This window comes from Mastigoproctus giganteus, chromosome 1, assembly GCF_048544385.1.
Source record: "Mastigoproctus giganteus isolate SK-2022 chromosome 1, ASM4854438v1, whole genome shotgun sequence".
Taxonomy (NCBI): domain Eukaryota; kingdom Metazoa; phylum Arthropoda; class Arachnida; order Uropygi; family Thelyphonidae; genus Mastigoproctus; species Mastigoproctus giganteus.
In genome coordinates this window covers 16,837,523-16,865,105 of record NC_143575.1, presented here as the reverse complement: position 1 = coordinate 16,865,105, position 27,583 = coordinate 16,837,523, and the positions used below count along the sequence as shown (strand labels likewise).

The following is a 27,583-nucleotide window of genomic DNA, read 5'->3' as shown; positions in this document are numbered from 1 at the left end:
ATCCATTCGCGACATGTATACAGAAAGTGTATTTGTAAGTTATTAGCGGCTTCCAGGGTTTCCCCTATATCCGCCGTTTGTTAGGCTTTTTGCCAAGTTGCCGGCTTAGAAAAGAACTTAAAAAAAAAAAAAAAAAAAAAAGAGCATCAAAATTTCACGTATATATTTAACACACAAAAAAAAATAAATAAATAAAAAATAAAATAAGATAAAATAAAAAAAAAAATTCTTTAAATTTTTTAAGTTTTTTGAATTTTGAGAAGGAAAAAAAAAAAAAAAATGCATCTGATAGATGAAATATGTAATTAGGTGTGCATTAGTGTTGTGTTTGCGTTGTGTGTTAGCCGGCACCTGGCATTTAGCAGTAGGGGGCTGTGGCAGGTTTGTGTCACAGCCCCTCACTCCCATCCCTAGCCCCATGGAGGCAGCCAGGATCTACTTTATCTTAAGAGGACACGGACTGATCCGGTCCTGTGGTTAAGTTTTTGGACGTCTGATGTCCCATCAAGTTAATCCTGTGTGGCCGGGTAATGCATCAGGGAAGGTCCCCGCAGAATTACCAGGGCACACTTTTTTGGTTTTTTATTTCCCCTTAGATATAAAATAAAATAAAATAAAATAAAGTAAATAAAACAATTAAAATAAAGTAACGTAAAATAAAATAATTAAAATAAATAAAATAAAGTAAAATATATTAAAATAAAATAAATAAAATAAAATAAATTAAACTATAATAATATAAGGACTATCATTTACTTTTCGATATCCCTATACCCCATCTCTCACAGGGCTCAGTCCTGGCCAAGAGTGGGAGGGATGTACTATTCCATCTCTTGCAGGGCTCAATCCTGACCAAGAGTGGGAATGATGTGATCAGTTCATATTGGTACACAATCTGGCATGGTAGGGTCCATTTCTTCTTGTCTTTCTTTTTCCCCTCTCTTCCATTTTCCTTCTTCTTCTTTCTTCCCTTCTTCCCTCTTTTCTCCTTCTTTCCTCTCTTTTCTTTCCTCCTGGATATGTCCTTGTGTGTACCATTTCCTATACACTCTAGATATTCCTTTGGCTCAGGCACTGGCAGATTCATCTGGTCTTGTTAAGCCTGGCACTTGTGATTTATGGTACATACAAAGTTTATGACCATTGTTATGGTTCTCTGAGATGTTAGGATTGTAGGTAACATCAACATGCTTTGTTCTCATTGGCACATAACCTCTTGTAGATGAGAGTGCTGTAATGCCTGGAACTTGGACACTGGGGATGTAGGTCTGTATCTTGCCCCTTGGTTTTATTTTTGTTGTTTTCAATGTCATAGGCATTACATTTGTTCGTGCAATACTACTGTGATCTGGGATTATTCTTCACCATTACCTATACACTCTAGGTGTTCCTTAAGTTCAGGCACTGACAGATTTACCTGGTGTTGGTGAGCATTGCTCTGGTAGTTTATGGTTCTTCCGTAGGTTATGACCATTTCTATGGTTCTCTGGGATGACAGGTCTGTGGTCATTAATCCTGTCCAAGAGTGGGAAGGCTGGAGTCTGGACGGTATTGTTCTATCAGGATACGGCATTGTCCATTTCTTCTTTACTTCCTTTTCCCCACTCTTCCATGTTCCATCTTCTTTCTCTTCTCTTCCTTCCTCTTGGGCATAATCTTGTGTGACCCAACACCCATTGTTTTGCCGTAGTGTGCCGGCACATGTGCAGTTGTTTGGCCACGTTCATCGGTGATTTTCCTCCTCTTTCTTTCCTTTTTCTCTTTCTTCCTTCTTCTGCTCACTTCGCTTTCTCTTCCTCTCCTTCTTCATCTTCTTCTTATGGCTCATATTGTTTGCAAGGTATGCATACTGTGATGTCTGGGATCTGGTCATTGAGAGTTTACATATAAGGTTTATGACCACTGTTGAGGTTCCCTAAGAAGGTACTATTGTAGTCAACATGTATTTTCTTAATGGCGCTAAACTACTTGTGTGGTAAGTGCACCGTGTTGTCTGAAACATGGGCACTGAGGATGTAGTTCAGTACCATGCCCTTGAATTTATTTTTGTTGTTTTCCATGTTGCAATCATTACTTCTTGTTATTGTCATATTTCTGTGGCATAGGGTATACTCTGCATTTCCCTTACTCACTTGTTGTGTCTTAGACTTTTGCCATGTTGGGGTTGACTGGTCTTTTGTTCCTGGTACTGTTTATTATGGTACATGTACAGTTTATGTCCATTGTTATGACTATCTGAAATGACAGTGCTGCAGTCAGCATGTATTCCTTTTTATTGTGGTATTTTTAGCATGGGTACTGAGAATATATATCAGTCCCTTTCCGTAGGTTAGTCTCCATCCATGCTGTGTCCTCTCTCCCAATTTTAGGTATGGGCTTGTGTGTTGCCTCTTGCTTTACTCCGGCATACCGAGGAGGGTTCTTCTTCTTTTGAATGCACTTGTTGCAAAGTTTACTAATGCTTGAAAGAGAGCGCACTGAACCATTTGGGGTTAATTATGAGGCATCATTGGACTCGGAAAGATTCCTTTGGTTTGAAGTTCCAACGTATCGCCAATACATAAAGGCGGTTCTATGAGTGAAGTCGATAACTACAGACCGTTAGTCTGACTTCAGTGGTAGGGAAAATCTTTGAGGCAATGATTAAGAGTACAATCCAGGTAATTTTGATAGAAATGGCCTTCTGAAGGACACGGTTTTGTTGAGCACTGGCGGAAAATCATGTTTAACTAATTTTGTAAGCTATTTTGACACAGTTACCCATGAGCTGGATGTAGGGAAAAATTTCGACATGGTTTATTTGGATTTTTTGCAAAGGCATTTGACTAAGTCTCTCATGAGAGGTTACTGCATAAGCTGGAACATGTTGGAATTATTAGCAGGATTTTAAATGGATCGTAGGATGGCTTAATTTAGATTTTAAATGGATCGTAGGTCGTGATTAATAGATGTTCTTCAGATTGGTGTAACGTCAGAAGCAGGCTCTCCGAAGGATCAGTTCTCAGACCACTGTTGTTTCTAATTTTCATAGAAGATATCTACGAAGGGATAAAGGGCGTGATGTAAATTTTCAGAGGATGTAAAAATTGGAAGAGTTGTTATAGTGATCGGTGCCAAGCAGTGCTCATTCAGGATGACTTGACAGGCTTCAGAAAAGTGACAGCTATGTTTTAATGTAGCAAAATGCAAGGTCTTACACTTGGGGAATGGCAACATCAGAATAACTTGCCCACTTGGTGAGGTTAAATTAAAAACGGTGCAGGAAGAAAGGAATCTGGGAATTATGATACGGGAGGATATGAAGTTCTCTGAGCAGCGTAAACAGGATGCCAGGAAAGACCATGGTGTCCTGTCAATGATTTATAGAATAACAGCCTGAGAGATGGAGGAGGTCATAATCCCACTGTATAAGGCAATTGTGAGACCGCAGTCGGAATACTGTGTTCAGACATGGAGGGCTGATCTAAAATAAGATTTTAAGCTTCTTGAAAGAGTCAAAAGACAGGCAACTCGCATGGTGACATCGGCAAAAGGACGAAGGTAAGAGAAACGACTTCGATTATGTGGGCTACAGAACATGGCAATCAGGCCCCTTAGACTGGACCTGACTGAGGTTTATAAGCCGTTGAGAGGTTAGTAAAATGAAAATAGAATTTGGTGAAATAATGAGCACTTCAACCTAAGAGGAGTGTAATATGCCTTTTTTAATTTCTTAAAGAATTACACGACGGATTATTCCCAGACGTTTCGTGGTAATTCCTATACCACTTCTTCAGTTTCAGTGAATTCTTGCAATGCTGTCCTTATAACACCATCAGCCTCACGTATACCGACTGGTATATGTGGTGTTAAAAGAACAGCATTATAAGAATTCACTGAAGTGGTATAGGAAGTACTACGAAACGTCTGGGAGTAATCTGTAATCCTTTTGAGAAATTAAAAGCAGATTATCCTCCACGTAGGTTGAAGTGCTCACTATTTCACCAATTTCCATTTCTTGATATACCTGCCCACAGCACCGCCGAAAAGAATATTGAAAAATGATTGAAAGTCAAATATTCACTCTTGTAAAGAATTACAGAACTAAGGAAACAAATTCAAATTACAAGGGATAACCTTTTGCGAAATCTCTATGTAATTAAGCTCTAAATTTCAGCCAGAAGACTACAGACAAAACATGACACTAAAGAAAAAGCAATAACATCGTAAAACTTGCCCTTTTAATAGTCCTTGAGTAACTATTTATGCATATTAGTTTTTGCGTCGTACTTCTCCCATCCTGGGTAGAAAAGCACATACCGTCTCTGTCTATCATTTAACCGGAATCAAAATCACAAATATTAGCAACTGTTCCTTAGCAACTCTTTGCGCCACTATGTACAACTTTAATATTACAGCCATAGTTTTAGGTGCCAGTGCACGCCTAGTCTAAGAACCATTAACCCCTTTCTGTTTGACCGGAAGAAGCGTTCCACAGAGTACACGAAACGTAACCTGTAAAGTTTTAGTAACTTGTAAGAAATGAGTCAAGGGCTTCATATTCCCTGGTATGTTTCAATAAAACTGAAATTTTGTTACCAACACATAGGTTGTTTCCTCATTTAAATTATTTCGAAAATAAGACTAATATCTGTACGTTTTGTTGTTTCGTTATATTATAAAGTTCCTGCAACTATTTTTCGAGTTACCCATATTAAAATCCAAGAAACATACCAATTACCTTAATGAAATACCTATTACCTTACATTTTATCGCAGATAATGTATATCACAGCCCCCGAGAGAAAGAAATGAAGAATGCAACAAATCCAAGTATTTTTATGAATGCTGATAATTTAACGAATTTGATCTGGATTCAGCAGTACCAACTCTAAAATCATTTCAAAACAAGTTATACACGCATCAACATACATTTAAGGGTTGTTGAATTTGAATTTTTTTATTATTATGTTAATTTTGTGTTATTCTCGACAGATATTTTCTGAAATTTAAGGGAAAACGTTTGAATACTATTTCATTACTCTTTTTCAGTAAACTTAAGTTTTCATAAGAATTCTTGTGATTTCCATATGTGCATAGTAAAATAACACAGGTCTCATATCTGACTTCAGAAGTAAACTAATTTCTATTTTACAAATTGGTCTTTCTGTTCCTCGACTAGCTACCATTTGGATGAGTTCTCAATTTACTATCAATGAAACGAAGAGCATTTTAAGTTGCTCTCTCTTCCTCCCACCTCCCTCTTCGAATAAATCTTTCCATTTGGGTCGCCAGTTCAGTGGCTTCAGCAAAGTTTATTACACTTTCTGTGGAAAACCGATTGCACATTCAACAAAGGAGAAGCAATGTTTCACTCACACAAATAATGAATTTGTGCTCTTCATTTAGCGTAATAATCCATTATCTGACATCTGTGTAATTAATAATTAACAGGTAGAGTTGCGCAATACCTAATTACTGCGGCAGATGTTAATAGCCGATAAATGGAATACCTTGCTCACCCAGCATAATTTGTCTGCCTGTACAACTGCGTCCACAACGCCACTACGCAAGAGAAGGGTTCAAAGAACCATTTAAAATAAATTTAAAGAATTTTCATAAGGCATCAAACCCTAACCCCAAAATGGGAAGTTGAGAGCTAATGAATAAGCTGCTTATATTTATACAAAGTTGGCCGACTATAAAGCCTTTGTTTTCTCCCTATTCAAAATCCTCTTTGCATTATTCGTTTTGGAGCAAATTTCATTACGTGTGTGCGCGCGCGCGCTTTCACGAGCTCACATGCGGCGTGCTAAAGATCCCAAACAACTCCTGGAGAAACTGCTGTTATCTTTACCATATATAGATAAGCCTGATTTTACAGACCTACAATTCACAATGTCCCCCAACTCTGATGGGAATCTACTGCTTTTATGGTACTGTAATATGTTTGGCACAGAATATGCAAACAAAATAAATTTTAATCAAAAGCAACTGGCTTATTTTTGCCGCCGAAAAAATTTGACTTTTCTCCAAACAGTTTCTTAAAAACAATTTTTTATACAATTTACGATTTTTTTCACTTTATATGCAAACCACTCTCAATAAGTAAATAAAACTGAATGATAAAGTCATTCTCTTATACTATACTGTAGTATAAGCAGTTTACTAGATAATCTACAATGATACACCATCCACTGTTCGGACTTTACTCCAAAAAGCATCTAACGCCAGAAATTATTTCTTCAATAATTTTATTTATTATCATTTTTCTTTTTATTTATTTATCTTTTTTTTTTTTTTTTTTTTTCAGATTTTGCCTGTGCACTTGTGTCCGATATCTTACTTCAAGGTTATCTGTACATCACAAAGAACTGTTTTGCATTCTACTCTAGCATATTTGGACGGAGAACTCAGGTACAGTTAATAATATTAGTCATTTCGCTTGAACAGGTGGCACTTTCGCAATTAAAATCTGGAATTAGTTATTACTATTATTATTCAAATTATTACGCTAAAAGTTTTTTTTTTTTTCCTCCCGCAGCTTTTAGTTCCTCTAAGTGATGTTCATAAGGTAACCAAAGAGCGTACTGCAAAAATTATCCCAAATGCGGTGGGAATATACACAGAGCAGGAAAAGGTATTTTTAAAATATTTTATTGAACCTGTAAAACAAAAAGGATAGCTTTTTTTTTTTTTTTTTTTAGAGGTGAAGAATAATTTTATAATGAAAACTAATTATTATAAGAAAATCCGATTATTTATGTATGTAAAGTAAACCCAACAGCTCAATTTAATTAACTGATAACAGAATTCAGATTCAAAGGATGAAAAATTTAATCCCTTTTACTTCAATTAATGACTTCATCTATTCACTTGCAGGGTTGGACTTAATTCAGTATTATATTCTGCTGTTATGTGCTAGTATATAACTGAAAATGAAAAAGGTTTAAAAATTTCGGGGGAGAAAGATTGGGGAGGAAGAAATTTATCTTCTTGATCCACACCACCTCTATCCCTGTTCACTTTTTTGTGCTCTTTACATATACATACGTCTTTATGAAACATAACTCTTACTTCCATGTTTAAACCTTAATAGTTATTACTTTATTTGTAGTAAAGTACAGCCGACTAACTGACGCCATTTTATCTGCTTATTAAAGGCAATAAGCATTAACACTAAGATTTGAATATGAAAAGAAGCTTTATAACTTTAATTCATTTATTACATTGAGCAGAGTACAACTTCAGTTCGCGTTAAGTAAAATATTACAAAGAAAAATGTATCAACCCATTTATTCATTTACTTATATAATGTGCCTTATGTCATTATTCAAACGTAAAGATATTACATTATAATATACTGTTGCAGTATGACTGGGTTTTTTATTATTATTTTATTTATTTACACACACTGATACATTCCGAATAATTCTTTTCTGATTTAGTCAACGGCGAGATATTGGGGAAATAGATATTCCATTTGTGTTATTTTAAAAATCATTAATTATTCTTTAAGTGGTAATAGTTGATGAGTTAGCTTTTCGCTGAAACAATGACGTAAAGCGCACTAATACACTATTATTATCAACCTCTATGATTAGGCACTTACACTAATAAAAAGATCCTGAATAATTTTTAAATAACATATGAATTATTCATGTTACATTTTTCTGGAAAACCTACTGCTGCTTTTTCATAGAAATTCGTGTCCAAATTCTGGAATCAGAACTTTCTTTCGTAATGCAAACGCTACACACTACTAGAATAATAAAAAAAAAATAACTTGCCTTTCGATGCGAGATTACTGGATACAAACACTTCTTTATGAACAGGCGAATTTGTCATTTGTTTCAACTTTCAAGCATTTTCTCTATAAAATATTAACTGTCTTCTAAATAAACTGAAAAGTTAATTAAACTGAAAATGTACTAAACAGAACATGGATGCACAACTTCATCACAAACAAGAGAATTTGTCGTTTGCTTTTCAGTTCAACTTTCAACAGCGCCTCTTTATGAAATGAGAGCTGTCATGTAAATTGAAAAATTAATTAAAATAAACTAAAAATATATTACAGTCTATAAAAACAGAAGTAAACTCGATATTCGATGTTTAACATAGAATCTGTTATAATGTGTCTTTAACTCCCTTTAAACGATTAAAAATTAATATAATAGTCCAAATATCGCCCACCTGTAAAAATTCATTAATTAAAAAAATTAATGAATTTTCGCAGGTAGCCAATATTTAGCCACCTGTGAAATTCTAAATGTGTAGTATTCTAAATCGGCCACCAGGTGGACGACACAGAATAACACACATCAATTGAGTTCTGTAGTGAGTTTCCAATGTTCTTAAATTCTGGAAAATTACACTTCTTTGGCCTGTTTCCACATATCGAGTGTGAGCAGCATGTTTATCGAGCCAGTGAATAACCATGGTATTTCCACATCGAATTTCAATAGAAAAACTATCTTCCCCACCCATCTTATCACATATTACAGAAAGAAAGCAACGTGGCTATCTCTTAAACAGCAGAAGTCATGTGTATTAAAGGTAATGGGGAGGGCGAGAGCATGTACGTTTTCAACGAAAAGTTGGAAAATATTGGTATAGTAACTAGATCACATTATGTAAATACCTGTTTGGCACAGGCTGTGGGGTTTCATTGAGAACTGGAAAGAGGTTTTGGAAATGAGAGCAACACGTGCAAGATCATATGATTTAATTAACTAGGGACCAGGGAGTATTCCTTTAAATTGCACAGAAATGCCTCATCCTGGCTCTGGTTTGATTTATCCTTGCCAATTAAAACCTTCATGTTCATTCAACGTATATTTGCATTCAGATAAGCCACATATGGTCAGCAGTTTTAGTGAACTTTACTTTTTCATTGTTTTTGATATCACGATCTGCTTGCCAGTGTTGAATGCAACTACAATAGTTTCACCCTTAGTCTTTTTCTTTTCGATAATTTCGACTTGTTGCATTGTAGATAAGTTTATTTACATTTAGACTTACAGTCTCGATAGTGAAGTTCCGTCAAGATTATAACTACAAAATTTGTACAAGAGACCGCGCGTAAAGAATATATAAATGAAACGAATAGTGAATAAAAAGGGATAGGAACCACCGGTAAGAAACAGTAAATAATCCAGCTACTCAAAATCGAGATTCTGCTGTTCTTGTGTAATGTTTATTTCTTTTTTGTTATAACTGGCATGGCAATAACAAATTATAAAATATTAACAGCAACTGTAAAGGAAAACGTTGGCTAATGTATATATAACCATAAGAAATCTTTTAAGAAGGAAAATTTTCTTCTTTTTAATATCATCATTGAGAGTTTTTCCTACTAAGAGTTGTTACAGAGGCAAATTTATCCTCAAAACAGATATTTCTGTTTCTTTTCCTCATCTTCGGTGTTAATTAGAAGCCATATTCGAAAATTGTAGATCTCTTAAAGTACCATTTATATCAGTGCCACTGATAACATCATAATAAATTAAATTAAGCTACGCTATTATATTGTGTTAGAAGCCATCTTTAACGGGAAATAGCTATAGACCAAAACTGATAACAGTACTTCTTGATTTACGAACACCATGAATTCCTGAAAAATAGTTTCTGAGGGAAGAAAGCTCTTAATTTCAGAGCGATTTTCCTATAGGTATAATGATATGACAATAGGGATGTGTTCTAAAGAATAAGATGTTGACTCTAAGAAATAATGAGAACTGGTATAACTATAAGATTTATGTAGGATATATGTTCTGACTATAAAATTTGAAACTTTTTAATAACATATTATATTATATTATATTATGTAACTTTTTAATAATATAATATTAGTAATACGTAATATGTTAATTGCAATATACAGTGGATTGTATTTAAGGCGCCATACGTATGAGTTCATGAAATATGCGTACATAAGAAGTCTTTTAGTAAGAAAAAAATCACAAGGGTTTGGAAATGTATAGAGAACGATTATTACTGCATAATTTAAATAAAAAATAAACAGTCGCAGAGGTAACACTTTTTTTTTTTTTTTCTGATTCATGCTTAGAGTTGGTTAACCCTTCAACAGATCATATTGCGTTGACTAACCTTAAGGAATCTTGGTGCCTTTCTAGATTAAAAAAAAAAACCTGCTTATTTATTTATTTTTTTTACATATTTTTTTATTGCTCCAAAAGTCTAAGAGGAGAAACAAAATATATAGTATAATACATATAAATTAAATATAAATAAAAATAATGTAAAATACAGCATATATAAAAAAACAAAAATTTGCATTTAAATTGAAAGCACAAAGACTATAAAAATGAATGATTTTCTTATAATACATTTGTCACTTTATCTAAACAATTCGTATTAACACCAAATGACTTGGGGCAGCAAAGAGTTTTTTTTTTTTTCTGAACAATAAATCAAACTACTCTAAACAGAAATTACTTTAATCTAACAGCAGGGACGGCTGGTAATTCTCACGTAAAATATATGTTTTTGTGTATGGCAAGGAAAAAACATTCGTCATGCACTTTAAACAGTACCATGTTTAACTGCATGTGCATAGTGTTAGGGTCAGGCGCCACCTGTGGTTTCCCACATCTGCCCCATATGTACGCTGTGAAGAAATACAGTACTGCTGTAAATGCAAGAAAAGTCTTGTGTGTTGTATATGACCTATTGTATTAGGTTCTGTTGAGTGTCCTGGAATTTGGCCGCAGGGCCCCTGGTGGGCCTCCACCTTGCCCGCACACACACCACTAGGAGATAGCCAGGCTGCCCATTATTCTCTGGCTTGTCTCCACCAGGGTCGCCAGTGCTTCCTAGACGGGTAGAGTCGGGGAAGTACAGAGTATACGCAAGAAAGGAGGGTATAGCTAGAAATATGGAGGATGTAGGCGAAGGCATCCTCCAGGTTATCAATGGAGCAATAAGCGCCATCGGGTGAAAGGGGAACCCGGGGAGGAGGATAAATAAGACACAGCAAGAGACCTGCGTGTAAGTTGCCACTGACGAATCAGGTGGCCCCGTTGATCCTATCCAAGGTTAAGATCGGTTGGCCAGTTAGGTTCAGATGTTTCGGGTGTTCCTATTTTGCGTTGGCAATAGGGTGCTCCGTCTTATGAAGAGGGCTTCTACAAACTTGGGAAACTCATAGTAGTAGTTTTTCTTCTGTGATGAACAAGTGTTCATTTCCTTGAGGGTTACTTGTATACAGGATGTTGCGGAGGTCCTCATAGTGTTGACAGGTATATATTAGATGGTTCCAGCCTTCTATTTCACCACATGCACAGTAGCGGTTGTCAATGATTCCCATGGATGTTAGTTTGTGGTTTATTGATCCGTGTCCGGTGATGAGGTAGGTGGTATAAAGACCAGGAGAGAACCAATTTGGAGATTTGGGAAATACGGCAATCACATAAGGTATAAATTTCTTGGTGATTTGGCCCTTGTCGGTAGCAGTCCATCTGTCCTGCCAGGTCTGAAGCAGTAGGATGGCTATTTGTTTTTTTTTCCTGTCTGATTTCATTCAGATTATTGATGGAGTGTCAAAGGATAGTTGCTGGTATACCCCTGGATAGACAGTAGTGGAGGCCCTTTCGAATAATCTCCAGATCTAGTGGAAGGACGCCCGCAAGAACCTGAAGGGCTGGGTTGCTAACTGTGCAGCATGCCCTTGTAATAGTAAGAAGGATGGTGCGCTGGATGGTTCCCAGTTTACGTTTGTTGTTGTAAAGAGTTGCCCTGCGAAACCAGACTCCAGATCCATACGTTATGAAGGGAAGGAAGATTGATTTGTACAGAACCTTAAGGGTGCGTCGATTCAATCCCCAATCACGACGACTCACCCGTGCAATGAGAGCAGTGTAGTTTCTCACTTTCGCGTGGAGGTGTGCAAGATGCGGAGAGAAAGTGAGCTTGGAGTCAAGTACTATTCCCAGTAGTTTTAACGTGGAAACTAGCTTGACGGTTTTGCCTTGAAGTTTGATAGTGGGGTTTCTAGTAGGCTGCACTGATCCCTTCAGGAGAATGTATTGTGTCTTTTGGGGTGAGAGTCTTAGCTTATGTAGGGCTGCCCAGTTCTGAAGGATTTGAAGTGCCTGGTTTCATCTGGCTTCCAGAGAAGCTCTGCTGTCAGCCTCAATGGGGATAGTGACATCATCAGCAAAGACTATAGCTACAGGACCTAGGTCCAGTCCAAGGAGCTCATCCAGGACAATGTTCCACATAAAAGGAACAAGGACTGAACCCTGGGGGCAACCTCTGTAGATAAACCTGGTGATTCTTCGGTATGTTGAGGAGATTGTAATTTTCCTATTTGATGAGTAGTTTTAGATGCATTTGTATAAATTTAATGAAATATTTCCTTGCCTAAATCTGCGAAGAATACTTGCTCACCAGAGCCTGTCGAAGGCTCCAGCGAAATCTATTGCTATTAGTAGGTAGAAGTTGAGACTGCAGAGCGTCTCAACTTCTACAGTGCAATCCTTTGCAGTGCGTCTTCTATGCAACGCCCCAGTCGAAATCCAAATTGGAAGTTGGACTGGAGCCAGGCTTTGGTGTAATGGCCTTGGAGCCGTACTAGGAGAAGACGTTCAAACAGTTTACTAACCATGGATAAAAGAGCAATGGGTCGACATGACTCTGGATTTTGGAGCGGTTTAGACGGATTTTTTATGATCAGCTTTACATTGGTGTTTTTCCATTCTTGTGGGAAAGATCCATAGGACAAGCACTTATTGAAGAGGTCGAGTAGAAACTGGGTGTTGATTTGGGTGATCTTTTTAAGGACTTCGGGTTCAATGAGGTCTGGTCCGGGGCATTTCCTCTCCTTCATTTTGGTAAGAGCCTGCTGCAGTTCATCGGTGGTAAATTGGTCTTCTACAGCATTGTTGAAGTAGGTGTTGTTTGCCTGGTATATTTCTTGCTGTTGTACTGTCAGAGGGTCGGTATCTGTGCCAAAAAGTGTGTCCAGAATATTGGCCATAGATTGCTCCCACGATGTAGTCATAGTGCCCTCCACTCTCACACCACAGGGCACTATGTAGTCATAGTGCCCTGTGGTGTGAGAGTGGATTGGATAACTTCGCCCCTGGGGAGCTTGTTGGCGGTGATGCGGTACCCCCCCCCAGGGTTCAGTACTGCCAGTCGTTTTCACGAGTCTTTCCCAAGATGATCTTTTACGCTGCCTTATAAGGGAGGTGTAGTCGTTTCTGATTCTTCGATATGCTTCAAGGAGGGTGTTGACTTCATTTGGGGGCCAAGAGGTACGAGCTCTCTGAAAGGCTAACTGCGTGTAGAGTGTGTTTAGTGTCAAACGGCACCAGGGGTTTCCCCCATCTCCGCGTAGTATACATTAGTGTAAGTGTGTGTTGTTGTCTTACGGCACCAGGGGTTTCCCCCATCTCCGCGTTGCTTTCATTGTGGTGAACCAGTTCACTGGGAAATGCCAGAGATTTAAACGTGTGTGGGAATTGTTCATGTGTTGTGTTCTGTACCGTTGTTCATCTGGTCATTTAGCCGTTGGACCCCTATTGAGGCCCAACGTTGTCCCACTTACGCCCCGTGGAGGCAGACCAGGAACCCAGTAGCTGTAGATTCACTCTGGCAGGTCCTGCCGCTTAATTTCCTGGGATTTCAGCGGCTAGGACCTTAAAAAAAAATAAATAAAATAAAATAAAATAAAAATAAAAAAAATAATAATAATAAAAAACAAATAAAAAAAAAAAAAAAATATATATATATATATATATATATATATATATATATATATATATATATATAAGTAAATAAAAAATCTGCGCTGGGGTAATGTCGCTTTGGTTTGCTAGGCCGAGTTTTGGGCGTAAGGTAATTTTATCATATTAAGTTTTTAACGTGTGGGGCTTTCGCTATGATGAAGGTAGAGAGGGGAGGGAGACTGAAGATTGGGGGGAAAAGACAGAAATATGGGGCCAATAGAGTAGATAGCCCCAGTTTTCAGTGGGGCATGCCCATGCCCCACCAGAGTAGAAGTTTGGGGGTGGAGGAGAAGGAACAAAAAATGTCCCCTCCCCCCAAGGAAGTAGGAATAATAGGTGAAGAGGGCGAGGGTGTCCTCTTCAGATCGCCATCAAGCTGTTTGCAACTGTGCTGCGTTTAGTCTGTTCTCTACTGTCTGTGAGAACATTCTCACAGACAGTAGAGAACTACTGTCTGTGAGACAGTAGTTCTCTACTGTCTGCATTCTCCCGTCCTTGCTTTTCTCTTCCGTGTGATCAGCACTCTTCTTGTCCAAGTACTGGTCCTCTGCAGGGTTTCAGTTTTTTTTTGTCACATTTGGCGCCGATTTTTGTCAATCTCTGTGTACGTTGCTGTAGATAGCTATTAGTGTTTTTCTCCTGGTGAATAAGTCTTGCGCATACTGGGAGAGTGCCCTATATTCATCCTCAGTGTCCAGGAAGTGGTGCTCCAGTCCTTTTGGGAAGTATCTTAACCTTGTTATTAGTAGCCCTCTGAGGTCTTCATAGTGTTGACAATCATAGACTATGTGGCTCCAGCTTTCACTTTCCCCACATATGCAGTTGGGATCCTCAACGAGTCGGAAGCCAAACAGCTTCTCCTTGTAGGGTCCGTGTCCGGTTAATAGTGTTGTCATATGGTACCCTGGGAAGTACCACGGTGGCTGCTTTGGGTATATTTTCTGGAGGTCTGGTAGAAATCTTTTTGTTACTTCGCCTTTTGTAGTCTCTGTCCATCTTCTCTGCCAAAGATCTAGGAGGTGGGTCTGTAGCCTATTTTTTTTTTCGTGTTTTAGGTTGCCCGCCGGGTCTGTCGTGTATCCTTGGTGGGTAGCGGCCACACCCCTGGCCAGCAAAAACAGTAGCCCCGCCTGAACTGCCTCCAGGTCCAGAGGGAGCGCTCCAGCAAGTACCTGCAAAGCTGGGGTACTTACCGTGCTGCAGGCGCGCGTTGTTGATAGCAGTATGGTCCTTTGGGTCATTTCTAGTGTTCTTTTGTTGACCACCAGTGTCGTTTTTGGATACCACACCGCTGCAGCATAGGTGATTGCAGGCAGGAAGGTTGTTTTATAGTAAAGCATCAGTGCTTTTTTCTTGAGTCCCCAATCTTTCCTTGTGATTCTGGTTACCAGTCCAGAGTATCCTCTGATTTTTCTTCTGATGTATTTCAGATGCGGCTGGAACGTCAAGTTTTTATCTAGGATAACGCCCAGATACTTCAGTTGGCTCACAAATTTGATTGCTACATTGTTGATTTTAATTTGCGGGGGTCGTCGTAGTTGCAGAGTCCCCTTTAGCAGGATCGATGAGGTCTTGTCTGACGATATTTTCAGCTGGTTCTTTGATGCCCATTGCTGCAGCCGCTGCAGTGCCTGATTTGCCAGCGTCTCCAATTGGGCCCTGGAGTCCGCCTCTACCGTCAATGTCAAGTCGTCCGCGAAGGCGTGTACTGCCACAGAACCCAGGTCCGTAGTCAGGAATTCATCGAGGACCATTGTCCACAGAAGCGGCCCAAGCACCGACCCCTGCGGACATCCTCTGTGCACCTCTCTTGTTATTTTTTGATAGTGTACATTGATTTCCACTCTTCTTTGTGTTAAATAGCTTTCAATTACTTTGTAGAGGTTAAGAGGCACCTCAGCCTCCCTCAACCTTGCCAGGACGCTTGGCCACCAAAGTGAATCAAACGCCCCAGCAAAGTCAACAGAGATGAGCAGAAGATACTTTCGTCTACAATCCTGGAAAATCCTTAGCAAGTTTCCCAGTGCGTCCACGGTTGAGGATCCTGGTCTGAAGCCATACTGATTTCTGGCATGTAGGCCTGCCGCTTCATAGTGTTTTATAACTCTCACATGGAGTAATCTTTCAAACAATTTGCTTGCCACTGGGAGCAGTGCGATGGGTCGATATGAATCCGGAAATTCTGGATTTTTGGTAGGATTTTTCAGTATTAGTTTTAAATTTGCTGTTTTCCATGCAGTTGGGAAATGTCCTGTTTCCAAGCATCTATTGTATAGTGTTAGGAGTAGGTGCGGATTGTATTCCACGGTTTTCTTGAGTATTTCAGGCTCAATAAGATCGAGGCCCGGGCATTTTCTATTTCTGACCCTACTAGCGGCCACGCTGAGTTCATCCAGGGTGAAGGGAGGCTCAATCGCCTGGTTTCTGTAGTTATCGTTTCTGTCGCATGTCTGTATCTGACCTGGCATAGTTAACATATTTGGTTTTTGATATATTCTGTCGAGTATGTTATTCATCGACTGCTCCCAGGTTGTGGTGAGATCTCCCTGCCGAGTCCTAGTGGTAGAAATCACCTCCCCCCTAGGCAGTCTATTGGTTGTTACTTTGTAGACAATGCCCCAGGGGTCATTGTTCCCTGCTGTGGAGACCAAGGACTCCCAAGAGCCTCTTTTACCTGTCTTTATGGCGTCAGTGTACCGGTTTCTTATTTGTCTATATATTTGCCTCAGGGCTTCAACCTCATTTGCTGGCCATGTTCTTCGGGTCCTCTGGAAGTCCTTCCTACTCTTGTTCATTTGTCGCCGGAGCATGGCAATGTCCCGGGTCCACCAGGGGACTGCGCCCAGTCGGGGGGTGTTTCTTCCTGATGGTTTGGTTGCTGATATCTATCATCAATTTAGTAATTGCCTTCTGCAGTTCGTTCGGATTATTCTGTGGATCTAGGGACGGAGGTTTGATGTTAACCGCTGTAGTTAGTAGCTCTTTGTATTGGGGCCAATCTGCCTTGACAACTGCGTATCTGTGGGGTGTTTGTATATTTGCTGTTGTTCTTGGCAGCGTTCTTGTTACTTTGCAGGTGATGACTCGATGGTCCGAGGTGGTCCAAGCGTCTTCCACCCTCCAGTCGGTCACGTGGTTCGCCAGATTCCTAGTTGCTAGGGTGATATCGATGGTGGCCTCCCAGAGGGTGTTGCAGAATGTTGGCAGATGGTGCGGTTGGTTCAGTACAACAAATTGTGATCCTATCAGATAGTTTTCGAGTTGCTGCCCATTTGTTGTTCCTCTTCTGTCGGCAGTAACGCTGTGCCATAGTGGAGAGCGACAGTTTACATCCGCTCCTATAATTATTTTTTCATTCGGCAGAGTGTTTTGGAGACGGCGCAGGTAGTTGATTGTGGTCTCAATTTCCTGTCCTGGCCTGCTGTAAAGGGCCACTACATATAGGGAGCGTAGTGCTGTAATGAGCTGGGCACAGGCAGCCCAGGTCGTGCACAGTTGAGTTACTTTCGTTGCAGTGATTTTGGTGTTCCTGACTAGGACCGCTGCCCATGGGGTGTCCTCCTCCGTGTGGACGGCCTTATATTGCAGTGGATACCCCACCACCCGCTTTGCGTGAACGTATGGCTCCTGCAATATGATTATGTCGGTGTCTTCCTCATCGGCCCTGACCCGGATTTGGTCTGCCACTGTTTTGGCTCGTTGCGCGTTAGTCTGGATTATCTTAATCATTGCTATATTATACTTTTTATTTCTTGTCCCCATAATCGATTCTATTTTGGTATATGCTTTTGGCTTTAAGGTAGACTGGGCACTTCGGGTCCTTGATTGAATGCGCGTGTTCTATTTTCATTGCCTTACAGTTTGCGCAGGTGGCTTCCTTGTCTTTGTGTGGACAGTCTTTAAAGGCGTGTCCCTTCTCTGTGCAGTGTCCACAAGTTGGAACTGTCCGGGTGCAGACATGCGTAGTGTGTCTGAACTTGCAGCATCTAAAGCATTTCGGAACCACCACTCGCTCCCGGAATCGGTAGCTGCTCCACTCAATATATACCCTTGTTCTGTCCTTTAAGACTTGCCATGCTTCCGGTATAAGCTCAACACTCCAGTTGTTGTTTATTCCTCCTCTCGCCTTTATATGAAACTTTGTGGTTATTTCTTCGTGTGTTTCTTTGTCTGGTATTTCCTTTTGCAGATTCCTGAGGTAGAGCTCTTCGGCCAGCTGGGCTGCTGTGACTTCTGGATTGACGTCATAGATTATTATTGACGGTCCCTTCCTTTTGGGCGGCTGGGCCGTTAATCCGAGAGCGTCTATTTTGGGGTTTTCTATGATACTTTGTATTTCTTGTCTAGTTTCGGTTTCAATTACTAGTCCTACGTCTCTCAGTTTCCGTATTCCTTTTATTCTTGTATTTTTAAGGTCCTCCCTCATATTACTAATTACTTTTGTTTTTAATTCCTCACTAGAGGGGATCTTGCCAGTCTCCTTTGGTCGGAGTATCACCAGGTTTGGTGTTGGCAACAGTGTTTTCCTCTTCTGGTGCGTCTCTGCGGTTGGTTGGGTTTCCGTTGCTATTGGGATCCTCAGCGCTTCCGAGTATGTCGGGACGCGCTGTGGCGTTTGTTTTGCCCCGCATTCTTTATATGCTTGTAGCCGTGGTGTAGGAAGATTCGGTAGAGTGTCCTTAGCATTGTGGGTGTGGAACAGAACACTGTCAATGCCAGATGTATTGACAGTGTTCTGCATGTACATAGTGTGCATAGTATTAGGGTCAGGCGCCACCTGTGGTTTCCCACATCTGCGCCATATGTTCGCTGTGAAGGAATACAGTACTACTGTAAATGCCAGAAAAGTGTTGTGTGTTGTATATGACATATTGCGTTAGGTTCTGTTGTGTGTCCTGGCATTTGGCCGCAGGGTCCCTAGTGGGACTCCACGTTGCCCGCACACACCACTAGGAGGTAGCCAGTCTGCCCATTATTCTTTGGCTTGTCTCCGCCAGGGTCGCCAGAGCTTCCTGGACGGAGGCAAAAAAAAAAAAAAAAAAAAAGGTAGAGTCGGGGAAGTACAGAGTGTACGCAAGAAAGGAGGGTATAGCTAAAAATATGGAGGATGTAGGCGAAGGTATCCTCCAGGTTATCAATGGAGCAATAAGCGCCATCAGTTGAAAGGGGAACCCGGGAAGGACGATAAATAAGACAGCAAGAGAGCCCTGTGCAAGTATCTTAAATACGTTAAATACAGTATATAAACGCTGAAAATATTTCATTATATGAAATATTTTCTTATAACGTTTAAGCGGCATGTTTACAGATCATTCAGATGAAATCACTTGAAATGAAAGCACTTCATTTGGATTCTAAAACTTACACAGGTGTGTAAGTTTTAGAATCCATTTATTACTAATAGTCTAACAATCATGTTTCGCGGGTGTCTTCTCCATTGCTTCTTCAGTGATTGTAATCATGCTGTTGCATCGCCACAGAAACAACTAACTGACAAAAACGACAAATTTAATGTTGCTTACATGTTATTTAGAAAATTAATTCGAAGTTTGAAATAAATCGAGCAATTAATAAAAATTAATATTTATTTATTTTACGTTATTCTGTCACTCACTTCTTACCTCCTCTAAATTATTCCAGTCTCTGGAGAAAAGGGGGTTACGCCACAGTTTGGGTAATACTGCTTTACTTAACGTAGCAAAAAACAAAGTACTAAATCTTCTGCATGTATTTTTTATTATAAAGCAATGTTACTAGCTTATCAACTAAATATAGGTCAGCTTTGTTTTTTCATCATCATCGTCATAATTATTATTATAATTCAGAACCATCCACGATCATATCTGAGGTTCCTGGATGCTTCATGAGTGCTTGTTTGCCGTGGTACATGATGAATTTAAAAAATTTCAGAGTAGCTTCACTCTACCTTATAAAAATACTGCAGGCCCGAAATAGTAACTTCAGTTTGCTGTCATCCTTATTTCAGTCTATGAGAATATTTCTCATGGATAGCTGGAAATCGATATATGAATTTTTATTCCAGTTGTTTTTGCCCTTTCCACCGGTAATTGTAATTAGCCATTCTCTGTTCAACTGGATCTCCTGAAAGAATTTCAGAATATAACAGGATTTGATTACGACTTTTCTAAACAAATGGTAAATGGTAAAACAAATGGTAGACGCCACAATTATGAAATTTAAGTGCTATGTAGATGTAACGACGTGTTTAATGATTTCTTTAAAAAAACAACTTTTTTTATTTCTTTGCAGTACATATTTGGTTCCTTACTATCACGAGATGCTACATACAGGTTAATGCAACAAGTATTCGTAACATCAATTAATCATGTAAGTTTGTTTGTCTAGAATACAGAATTTAAAAGAATTGTTAAATTTTCTAATACATTGGAGTCCTCTCGGTCCCTTTAAAAACCTAAGACAGTTTTAACGTATTGTCTGTGTTTTTGAGTTTTTTTTTTACTGTATATTGCAATCATTGGGTATCGAGAGATGGGAGGCTGAAAAGAACTCGCCGCTCTTTAGAATTCGACTGCACTGTATTTAACAAAACAATAGGATGGCATTTATCTGAACTAACTGGCAATTCGCAGGTTCGGCTAATCGATTTTGATTTAATTTTTCACTGTCCTAAATTGACTTGCTTGTTTAATATTTCGTTGCAAAACTGCTACCAATAATACATTTAATTTTTCGATTTTAATATGATACGGGGTTCAAGCCCCTGTTAATATGACCGGGGTTCAAGCCCCTGACTGCTGAATACGGTCGATCTGCCAACCCGCACTGGACCAGCGTGGCAGATTATGGTCCATTTCCCTCGGCATGAATTGTTGAGGAGGCTTCCATCCTGCAGTGGGTCGATAATGGCTGCACTTTACTTTAATATGATATAAATTTTGTGCTGCTCTTGTAGATTTTTTTTTTTTTTTTTTTTAATACAATGGATGATGATGTGAAGTGAAAAGTTTACTCGGCCATAAGCATAAATCGCACACCAAAATACTGGGAATCTTCGCTTAAAGTTGTTCAAGTTATAATAAAGAGAATGTTGTAGTAGTAGTGGCACGTGATGCAAGAAAGCAAGTGTATGAGCTTATGCAGCATCAGCCAAAAAAAAAAAAAATCACACCATTCCCTCCAAATGCCTGTCCAGTTCCTCCTTAAATTTATTCAACCTATCAACTTCCACAACGATAGATGGAAGTTTGTTCCAGCAATTAACCACCCGCTGGCTAAAGGCAAATTTCCGCACCTCTATTCTACATCTGTCTTTTCTTAATTTTAATTTATGCCCCCTTAGGTTCGTAATCTGAACAAGTGGAAGGATCCCATCAGAATTCAGCGTGCTGAACCCATTCAAGGCCTTATACACCTCAATCAGATCACCGCGCAGGTGCCTAGTCTCCAGCCACTGCAATTTGCAGAACTTAAGCCTCTCTTGATAAGAGGATCACTTCATTCCCCTCACCAATCTTGTTGCCCTTCTCCCTACACGCTCAAGCAAATCGACATCCTTCCTAAAATGTATATGCATTGAATGACCTACTGTAAGCAGACTTATTTTCCAGCAAGAATTTCATGCATAATAAATTCCAAACATTAAAAAATCCTTACACGTCTGTAAATAAATTAATTACAGGCGAAACTATAGTTGTTGTAGTAGAGTTTTAGGAACATCAGCGACTAAGGCCATATTGCTCCGTGTATATTGTCTGTAAATTGCGTGTTCCCTGGGTCGATTTTCTGTTTGCTGGACAAAAAACCCGAGTTCCTGGATGGATTTTTCTGGGGAAAAAAACCATGCTACCCTCGCCTGAGACCGGCTAATTCAGCCACCTTGTGAAAAAGGCCCATAATTCCTCTTGTCGTCGACGGGACTTTAACTCGGGGCTTCTCGGCCCGGTGTGAGAAGGATGGCGATCCTACTAACTGTGCTACCCACGAGGGCAATTAGTGGTCTGAGTTCATTCGGTACAGTTAGTTAAAATGGGAGAGAACCTGAACCTAGAAATATCTTGTTTCAGCTGTTTCAAAAACTCGTCTTAAAGTAGAATAAAAACAATTCTACAATTGAGCTTGATGCTGTTACATGAAAGAAACCCCAACTGTCTTATTGGTTGCATTATAATTAGTTGGTTTATAATTGGTTGCATCTTGCATAGTACATTTAGGTGATACTACCTGCCAGTTCCTTATTGCTCGGATAAATGATCTTCCAGTGTATATAGGAATTTTTAATCTTACTTTGGTCAGTTTTATTTCGAAGATAATAAAATATGAATGGATAAAAAAGAAAATAAATACTATAAAATTAAGAATTTGTTCCTTATTATCCCTTAGATGAAATACTAAAGCTCCTTTTGTTCCATCCTTAAGTATTTCTTAATAAAATTTGTTTTTGAATTAGTACAAATACTAATTAATTAAAAAGTAATTAATTTCATAGTCTGCACTTAAAAATACACTTCAGTTGTACGAGTTTATTATAAACCATCTTAAGGCACAAAATTTCATATTTAAATATATACTTAATTTCTCCTATTTTAAGAATTAATACGATAGTTAGCAACTTGCTGAATTATATTAATGAATAAGCAAAGGACTTGTGCTGGTGTCTTATGTCCCGCAGCTGAGTGGTTAATGGAGAAGATGCAATTTATTAATATCAACTAGGTCAAATAGCTTATGCTGATTTATAATTTCTTGAAGTATTCATTCATATACTACATACATTAAACAACTTATTTTTCTCTCTATAAGAAATTTTCTAAATCTTATTATTATTTTTTTTTTGTCTGAGAATTGCCACTAGAATTCTCCTGCTGCTTCAGGTACCAGTCAGTCCTGTAATAGGCTGTCGTGGACTGTTTCGTCTTCTAAATAAATAGCTAATTATTGGGCAGTGACATTTGTAAATCCAGTTTAATTTGCAGCATCAAGTTCCTGAACCATCTCTGCGCTACCACAATATCAGAGAACGCACCCAGTAGCGTAGGTTACCTCTACTGATAACTGCTGCAATTTTCTATGGCCAAGTGCGGTATTCCATTAATGCTTATAAATGTCCTACATTTTTGTCACATTCGTTGCTTGCTGGTGATCTCCTCACAGATTCTCGATGGAATTCATGTCCACTGATCTTACCGGTGATTATAGATGGCACACACCTCTGGAATGCTTCGCATACTAGTTTTGCACAACTGATGTCCTCTGTGGTATGATATTTTCGTCTTGGAGCAGTTCACCCCGCCGTCCTAGTATTTGTCAGCATTGTAGGATTAACAGGATCGGAAACATGTTCAGACACCCTCTCCACGTGAGAGAACACTTCGGAATAACAAATTACCTGTGCAATACGACGAAAACTGTCTTTACATAAGAACACCGCCAACAGCCAGCACAGATGACCGAATGCATTCGTGAATCTGCCGACAGTATTGCATGTTTTCTGTGTTCCACTATCCATTGAAATCGTTCCTGACATCACTTAAGATGGATTCGTCTGTTCTTCTTGCGTACAAGAGGCTTGTGATTGGCATACAGATGTGCAGATCCGTTGTTATGAACTTTCTTCGTGCTGGTCTAATGGAAATGGTTCTTGCTATCCATTGTTAAAGGATTAAGTGATTGACTGCAATGTTGCCTTCCGATTTTTGTCTACATGGTAGTCAGACATCTGAGCTCCGCGTCATGGAATATATTCCTACAGCTGGTTTTCCATCTTCTGGGTGCTAGCTTTTGTACGCAGTAGTCATGGAATGACAACGCAAATAACGTCCACATTGGTACGAGGATGACATACCGAACGAAAACTTAGACACCATCTGAATAGATAAATAGGTATACTTTATTGCTGATAATACTTTTCGCGTCGTAGCTATGATAGTGCCTTTTGTGAGGTCGCCGGTCTTTCACGTGGTATACCTTTTTAATGACTTCACTAAGGCACTGCAGCTGCTCGTAGGTCTGCCGTACCCAGTAACCCAACATTTCGACGATAGATGGATAAAGTGGAATCGTTCATAAATTTTAACAGCAACGGGATAAAATCTTCAAAAACATTAACATGTCCCCATATAATTTTTACAGAACGACCGACAACAAAATTGGACACAGTTTAAAGCAGTGATTTTCAACCTTCTTTTTTTTTTAATAACGGCACCCCTAAGTAATTTATTTTATTTTGCGGCACCCCCCACTCAATTTTCTGCCTGTTAGATCCGAATCTCTCTCTCTCTCTCTCTCTCTATATATATATATATATATATATATATATATATATATATATATATATATATATAATTAAAAATATATATGTTATATGATATTTATTATAATAATATAATTATAAAAAGTGCATTTCGTAATACAAATTATATATATATACAGTATATAATTTCATTCTTTATATAGAGGTACTAAGTAAACATCAATTATAGATCACCACAAAATGAAAAAGATACTGTACACCTTTTTATAATGAAATATATAAATTAAAAAATAATAAGTTTAAGTAACTTAAACCCAAATTACGTGGTACCTCTGGAATGTTGTTGCGGCACCCCGGTTGAAAAATCAATGGTTTAGAGAGAATGCTTGCTGGCGTTGCTATTAGGTAGCAGACAGAATAAAACAGGACTGCTCTTTATACTGTTGACGTCCATATTTGTGTACTTTCCTTACGTATTATTGAACTATTTAGAAGGATTCATATATAACAAGTGTAACTTAGTAAAAATGAAAACAACGAACTTCTCATTAGTGAATGCTAATTTCAGTATTCTAATTCCATTACATCTCTGTCCACAGGGAATGGAATTACCAGATGACACCGAAAGTGATAATTCCCCCGTCTTACCAGTAAGTAATTGAATAGTGGCAAGATCTTTTTATCATCTTGAGTTTTCAGAAAACTTCTAAACTTAATTTTAAAAAAAAATTCTTTCCATTTGCATGTTTAATCAAACTTAGAAGTAATTTGCTGACGTGATGTTTGGAGTAGTGTGAATCAGTGGCATATCCAGGAGTGAACGAAAGGGAAAGTAAACGTTGATCAAAATTCCGGGATTGCCCCTACTAGGAGTTGGAAGTAAAGTTTTTAGCTTTTTTCATTATGACTATAATTACTTTCTTTTACGTATTATTTTTATTTAAGCTTTGACTAAAGTGCATGTTTTCCGACTTTTATCATTACCTATTTAGAAGTTATAAGTGATCCCCTCAGAACGATCACTAGAACAGCTACCCCGCTTAACTGCCAACTATAATATCTATTTTTGTCTATGCCCCAATGTATGGCTCTGAATACAGATATAACTTTTTTTTTTTTTTTTTTTGCTAGGGGATTACCAGACGACACCGAAAAGATGATTACCTTGGATTATGTGGAACTCGTATTACTGAGCCTCTGCTGCATTCATTTTCAACATTGTTTCGTTCATTTCAACAGGGCCAGTCCCATAATCAAAATGCTAATACCTTTTTACTGCTACATGATATTAACGCTTAACGATTCCCGCATTACTGCTTTTTCAGCCCCCCCCCCATCCTTTAGAAAACCCTGGGTCCGCCCATGCCTTTCACGAATGAATCAACGATAAATATGCTGTGTTGAATTTGTTCGTATGTACACACTCAGAGTAAAAGGTAAACTGCAGCCATTATCAACCCACTGCAGGATGGAAGTTTCCTCAACGATTAGTGTTGAGGAAAATGGATCATAATCTGCCACACTGGTCCAGTGCGGATTGGCAGATCGACCGTATTTAGCAGTCAGGGGCTTGAACCCCGGTCTACTCAAAGGAGCGTGTGCTGCTGTACTCTCGCTGATGACCACTCGGCTACGGATATTGTGTACACATAAACAACTTCACCACAGCATATTTATCGTTGATTCGTTCGTGAAAGGCATGGGCGGTCCTAGGGTTTTCTAAATGACAATCCCATTTTCCATTATTTTTCCTCTACGTCCCAGGCAGAGACGTAATTAGTGCGGCTCAGATGGGGCGCTTGTCCCGGGAGCATTAAAACCAAGGGCTCAAATATACGAGTGCTGTGAGTCCTCGTATATTTATTCATTGCAACCCTTTTTAAACTTTGAAATATTGAAAAATGACGAGCTTAACGCATTTTGCTGTATTTCATTATTTATTCATTGTTAAATTTGTAATGTTTATTTATGAGGATAACGGGCGCAAGAATACATAGTTACGGTCCTGGTTCTTGCAGAATAGTTTACGAAGTCTGGAATGAACAGAAATTAACATTATTATTTTTTTTAAGTTAGTGTATTTTGCCATCGAACTTCGTGTACTTTGAATAATCTTGGCACGTAAAATATGTCCCTATTTCTTTCTTTTTTTTTTTTTTTTTTTTTTTTTTTGTAATATCGTCCGAAAGTTATTTTAGAGGTTGACAACCCTGGTCCAATTTTATATATTCGCTTTGAGATATTTTAAAAGTACTGTATATGTCAAACGTTTTCTTTTAATGAAGCGCAGAAAATTACTTGCTTCTAGATTTGAATTACTTTACATCGACATTATACGATTGGAAAAAAATGTTTGTGGTGCTTATTCTGAAATTTTCTATGCGCTAATTTTAATAGCTTGATAGGTACTGTCAGTCATATGGAAAAAACGAAAAAATTAAAAATTATAAAAATAATGACTAAAAATGAAATAAGTAACTGAAGATGGATGGTACTTGCTGTTTCAGTAGCAAACAATATTAAAACATTTGTATTTATAAGCTTAAAGTATAAGAAGATGATCAAATAACTAAGTCTTTGTAACCGTTTAAATTTAAATGAAGTAAAAACATTGTGTTGTGGGGGACGTTATGTCATCCCTTGGCCTGGATACGTCACTGCTATGAATATCACTCTACTTGCAGAAATGATGAAATAGCTAAAATACTTATTTTAAACCGACCGTATTTCCTTCTATTACGATAATGAATCATCATTTGGAAATGCATATTTTATCACAGATTAGCCATTCCATAACGGATTTGTTTTCTAACTGTTCAGTTCCTATTTATTCGATTTTTTCCACACATAGACATTTCTGACCTGACATCTGTATGCTACATGAATACACTCTCTGCTGAAGTCAAATCATGATTCGACAGGCCAAAAAAACTGATGGTTAGGCAATGGCAAATCTAAAGAGATTTGCCATTGCCTGGTGGCATCAAGAGAAAGCACAACCTTAGGGGAAAAGGCCCCATCAGTCTGCCCAGGGCTCATCGAGGGAGGAGAGGATGACGCACTTGAAGAGTGATTATATCATAGTGAAAGAGAGCTATAAGACCATACATCAGGACTAGCACAGGACTGTTCATAAGTTTTCCTTCTATAGACAATGTCTGCACTGCTCATAGAAGGAAAATATTTCGGGTGAGTAATGAAACTCGTCAACCCCACACAATGAACTATTAGTGTTTTAAGTGTACATTGCCAATTGTTGAGGACTTTGGACCAATGAAAGCGAGGTCCTGTGCAGTTTTATTTTTGTGCCAAAGAAATTAAGGCTGAGAGATGTCAATATATTGTCTGTAAATTGCATGTTAATGTGATTGGTTTGCGTGTCTTGGAAAAAAACACCCTGTCCAGACGGGAGAGACTACACCTTTTACTCGAGGCAGACTAACTCCGTCACTGATTAAAAAGCATTAATTGCTAATAATCTATGGTTACTGCTTCCCATACGTAATACTTTACATTTGTCAATGTTAAACTTCATTTGCCACCTCTCAGCCCATCTGCTCAACTTTTCTAGATCCTGTTGCAGCAGTGTACTGTCACTAGTGTCTTTAACAACCCTG

General features: G+C 38.6%; 1 protein-coding gene across 5 annotated transcripts in view; it reads left to right on the top strand.

Moving 5' to 3' along the window:
- The window catches only part of LOC150090585 (GRAM domain-containing protein 2B-like), a 196,386-nt gene that overhangs the window by 106,967 nt on the left and 61,836 nt on the right, over positions 1-27,583 (top strand). For 4 of the 5 annotated variants that reach the window (XM_090378898.1, XM_090378908.1, XM_090378917.1 and 1 more), the window contains exons 3-6: positions 6,292-6,395; positions 6,523-6,618; positions 20,006-20,083; positions 24,566-24,616. In XM_090378898.1, the coding sequence (XP_090235024.1) occupies positions 6,292-6,395; positions 6,523-6,618; positions 20,006-20,083; positions 24,566-24,616 (329 nt within the window). The remainder of the gene's footprint in view (positions 1-6,291; positions 6,396-6,522; positions 6,619-20,005; positions 20,084-24,565; positions 24,617-27,583) is intronic. The other variant, XM_090378926.1, reaches the window with a different exon arrangement.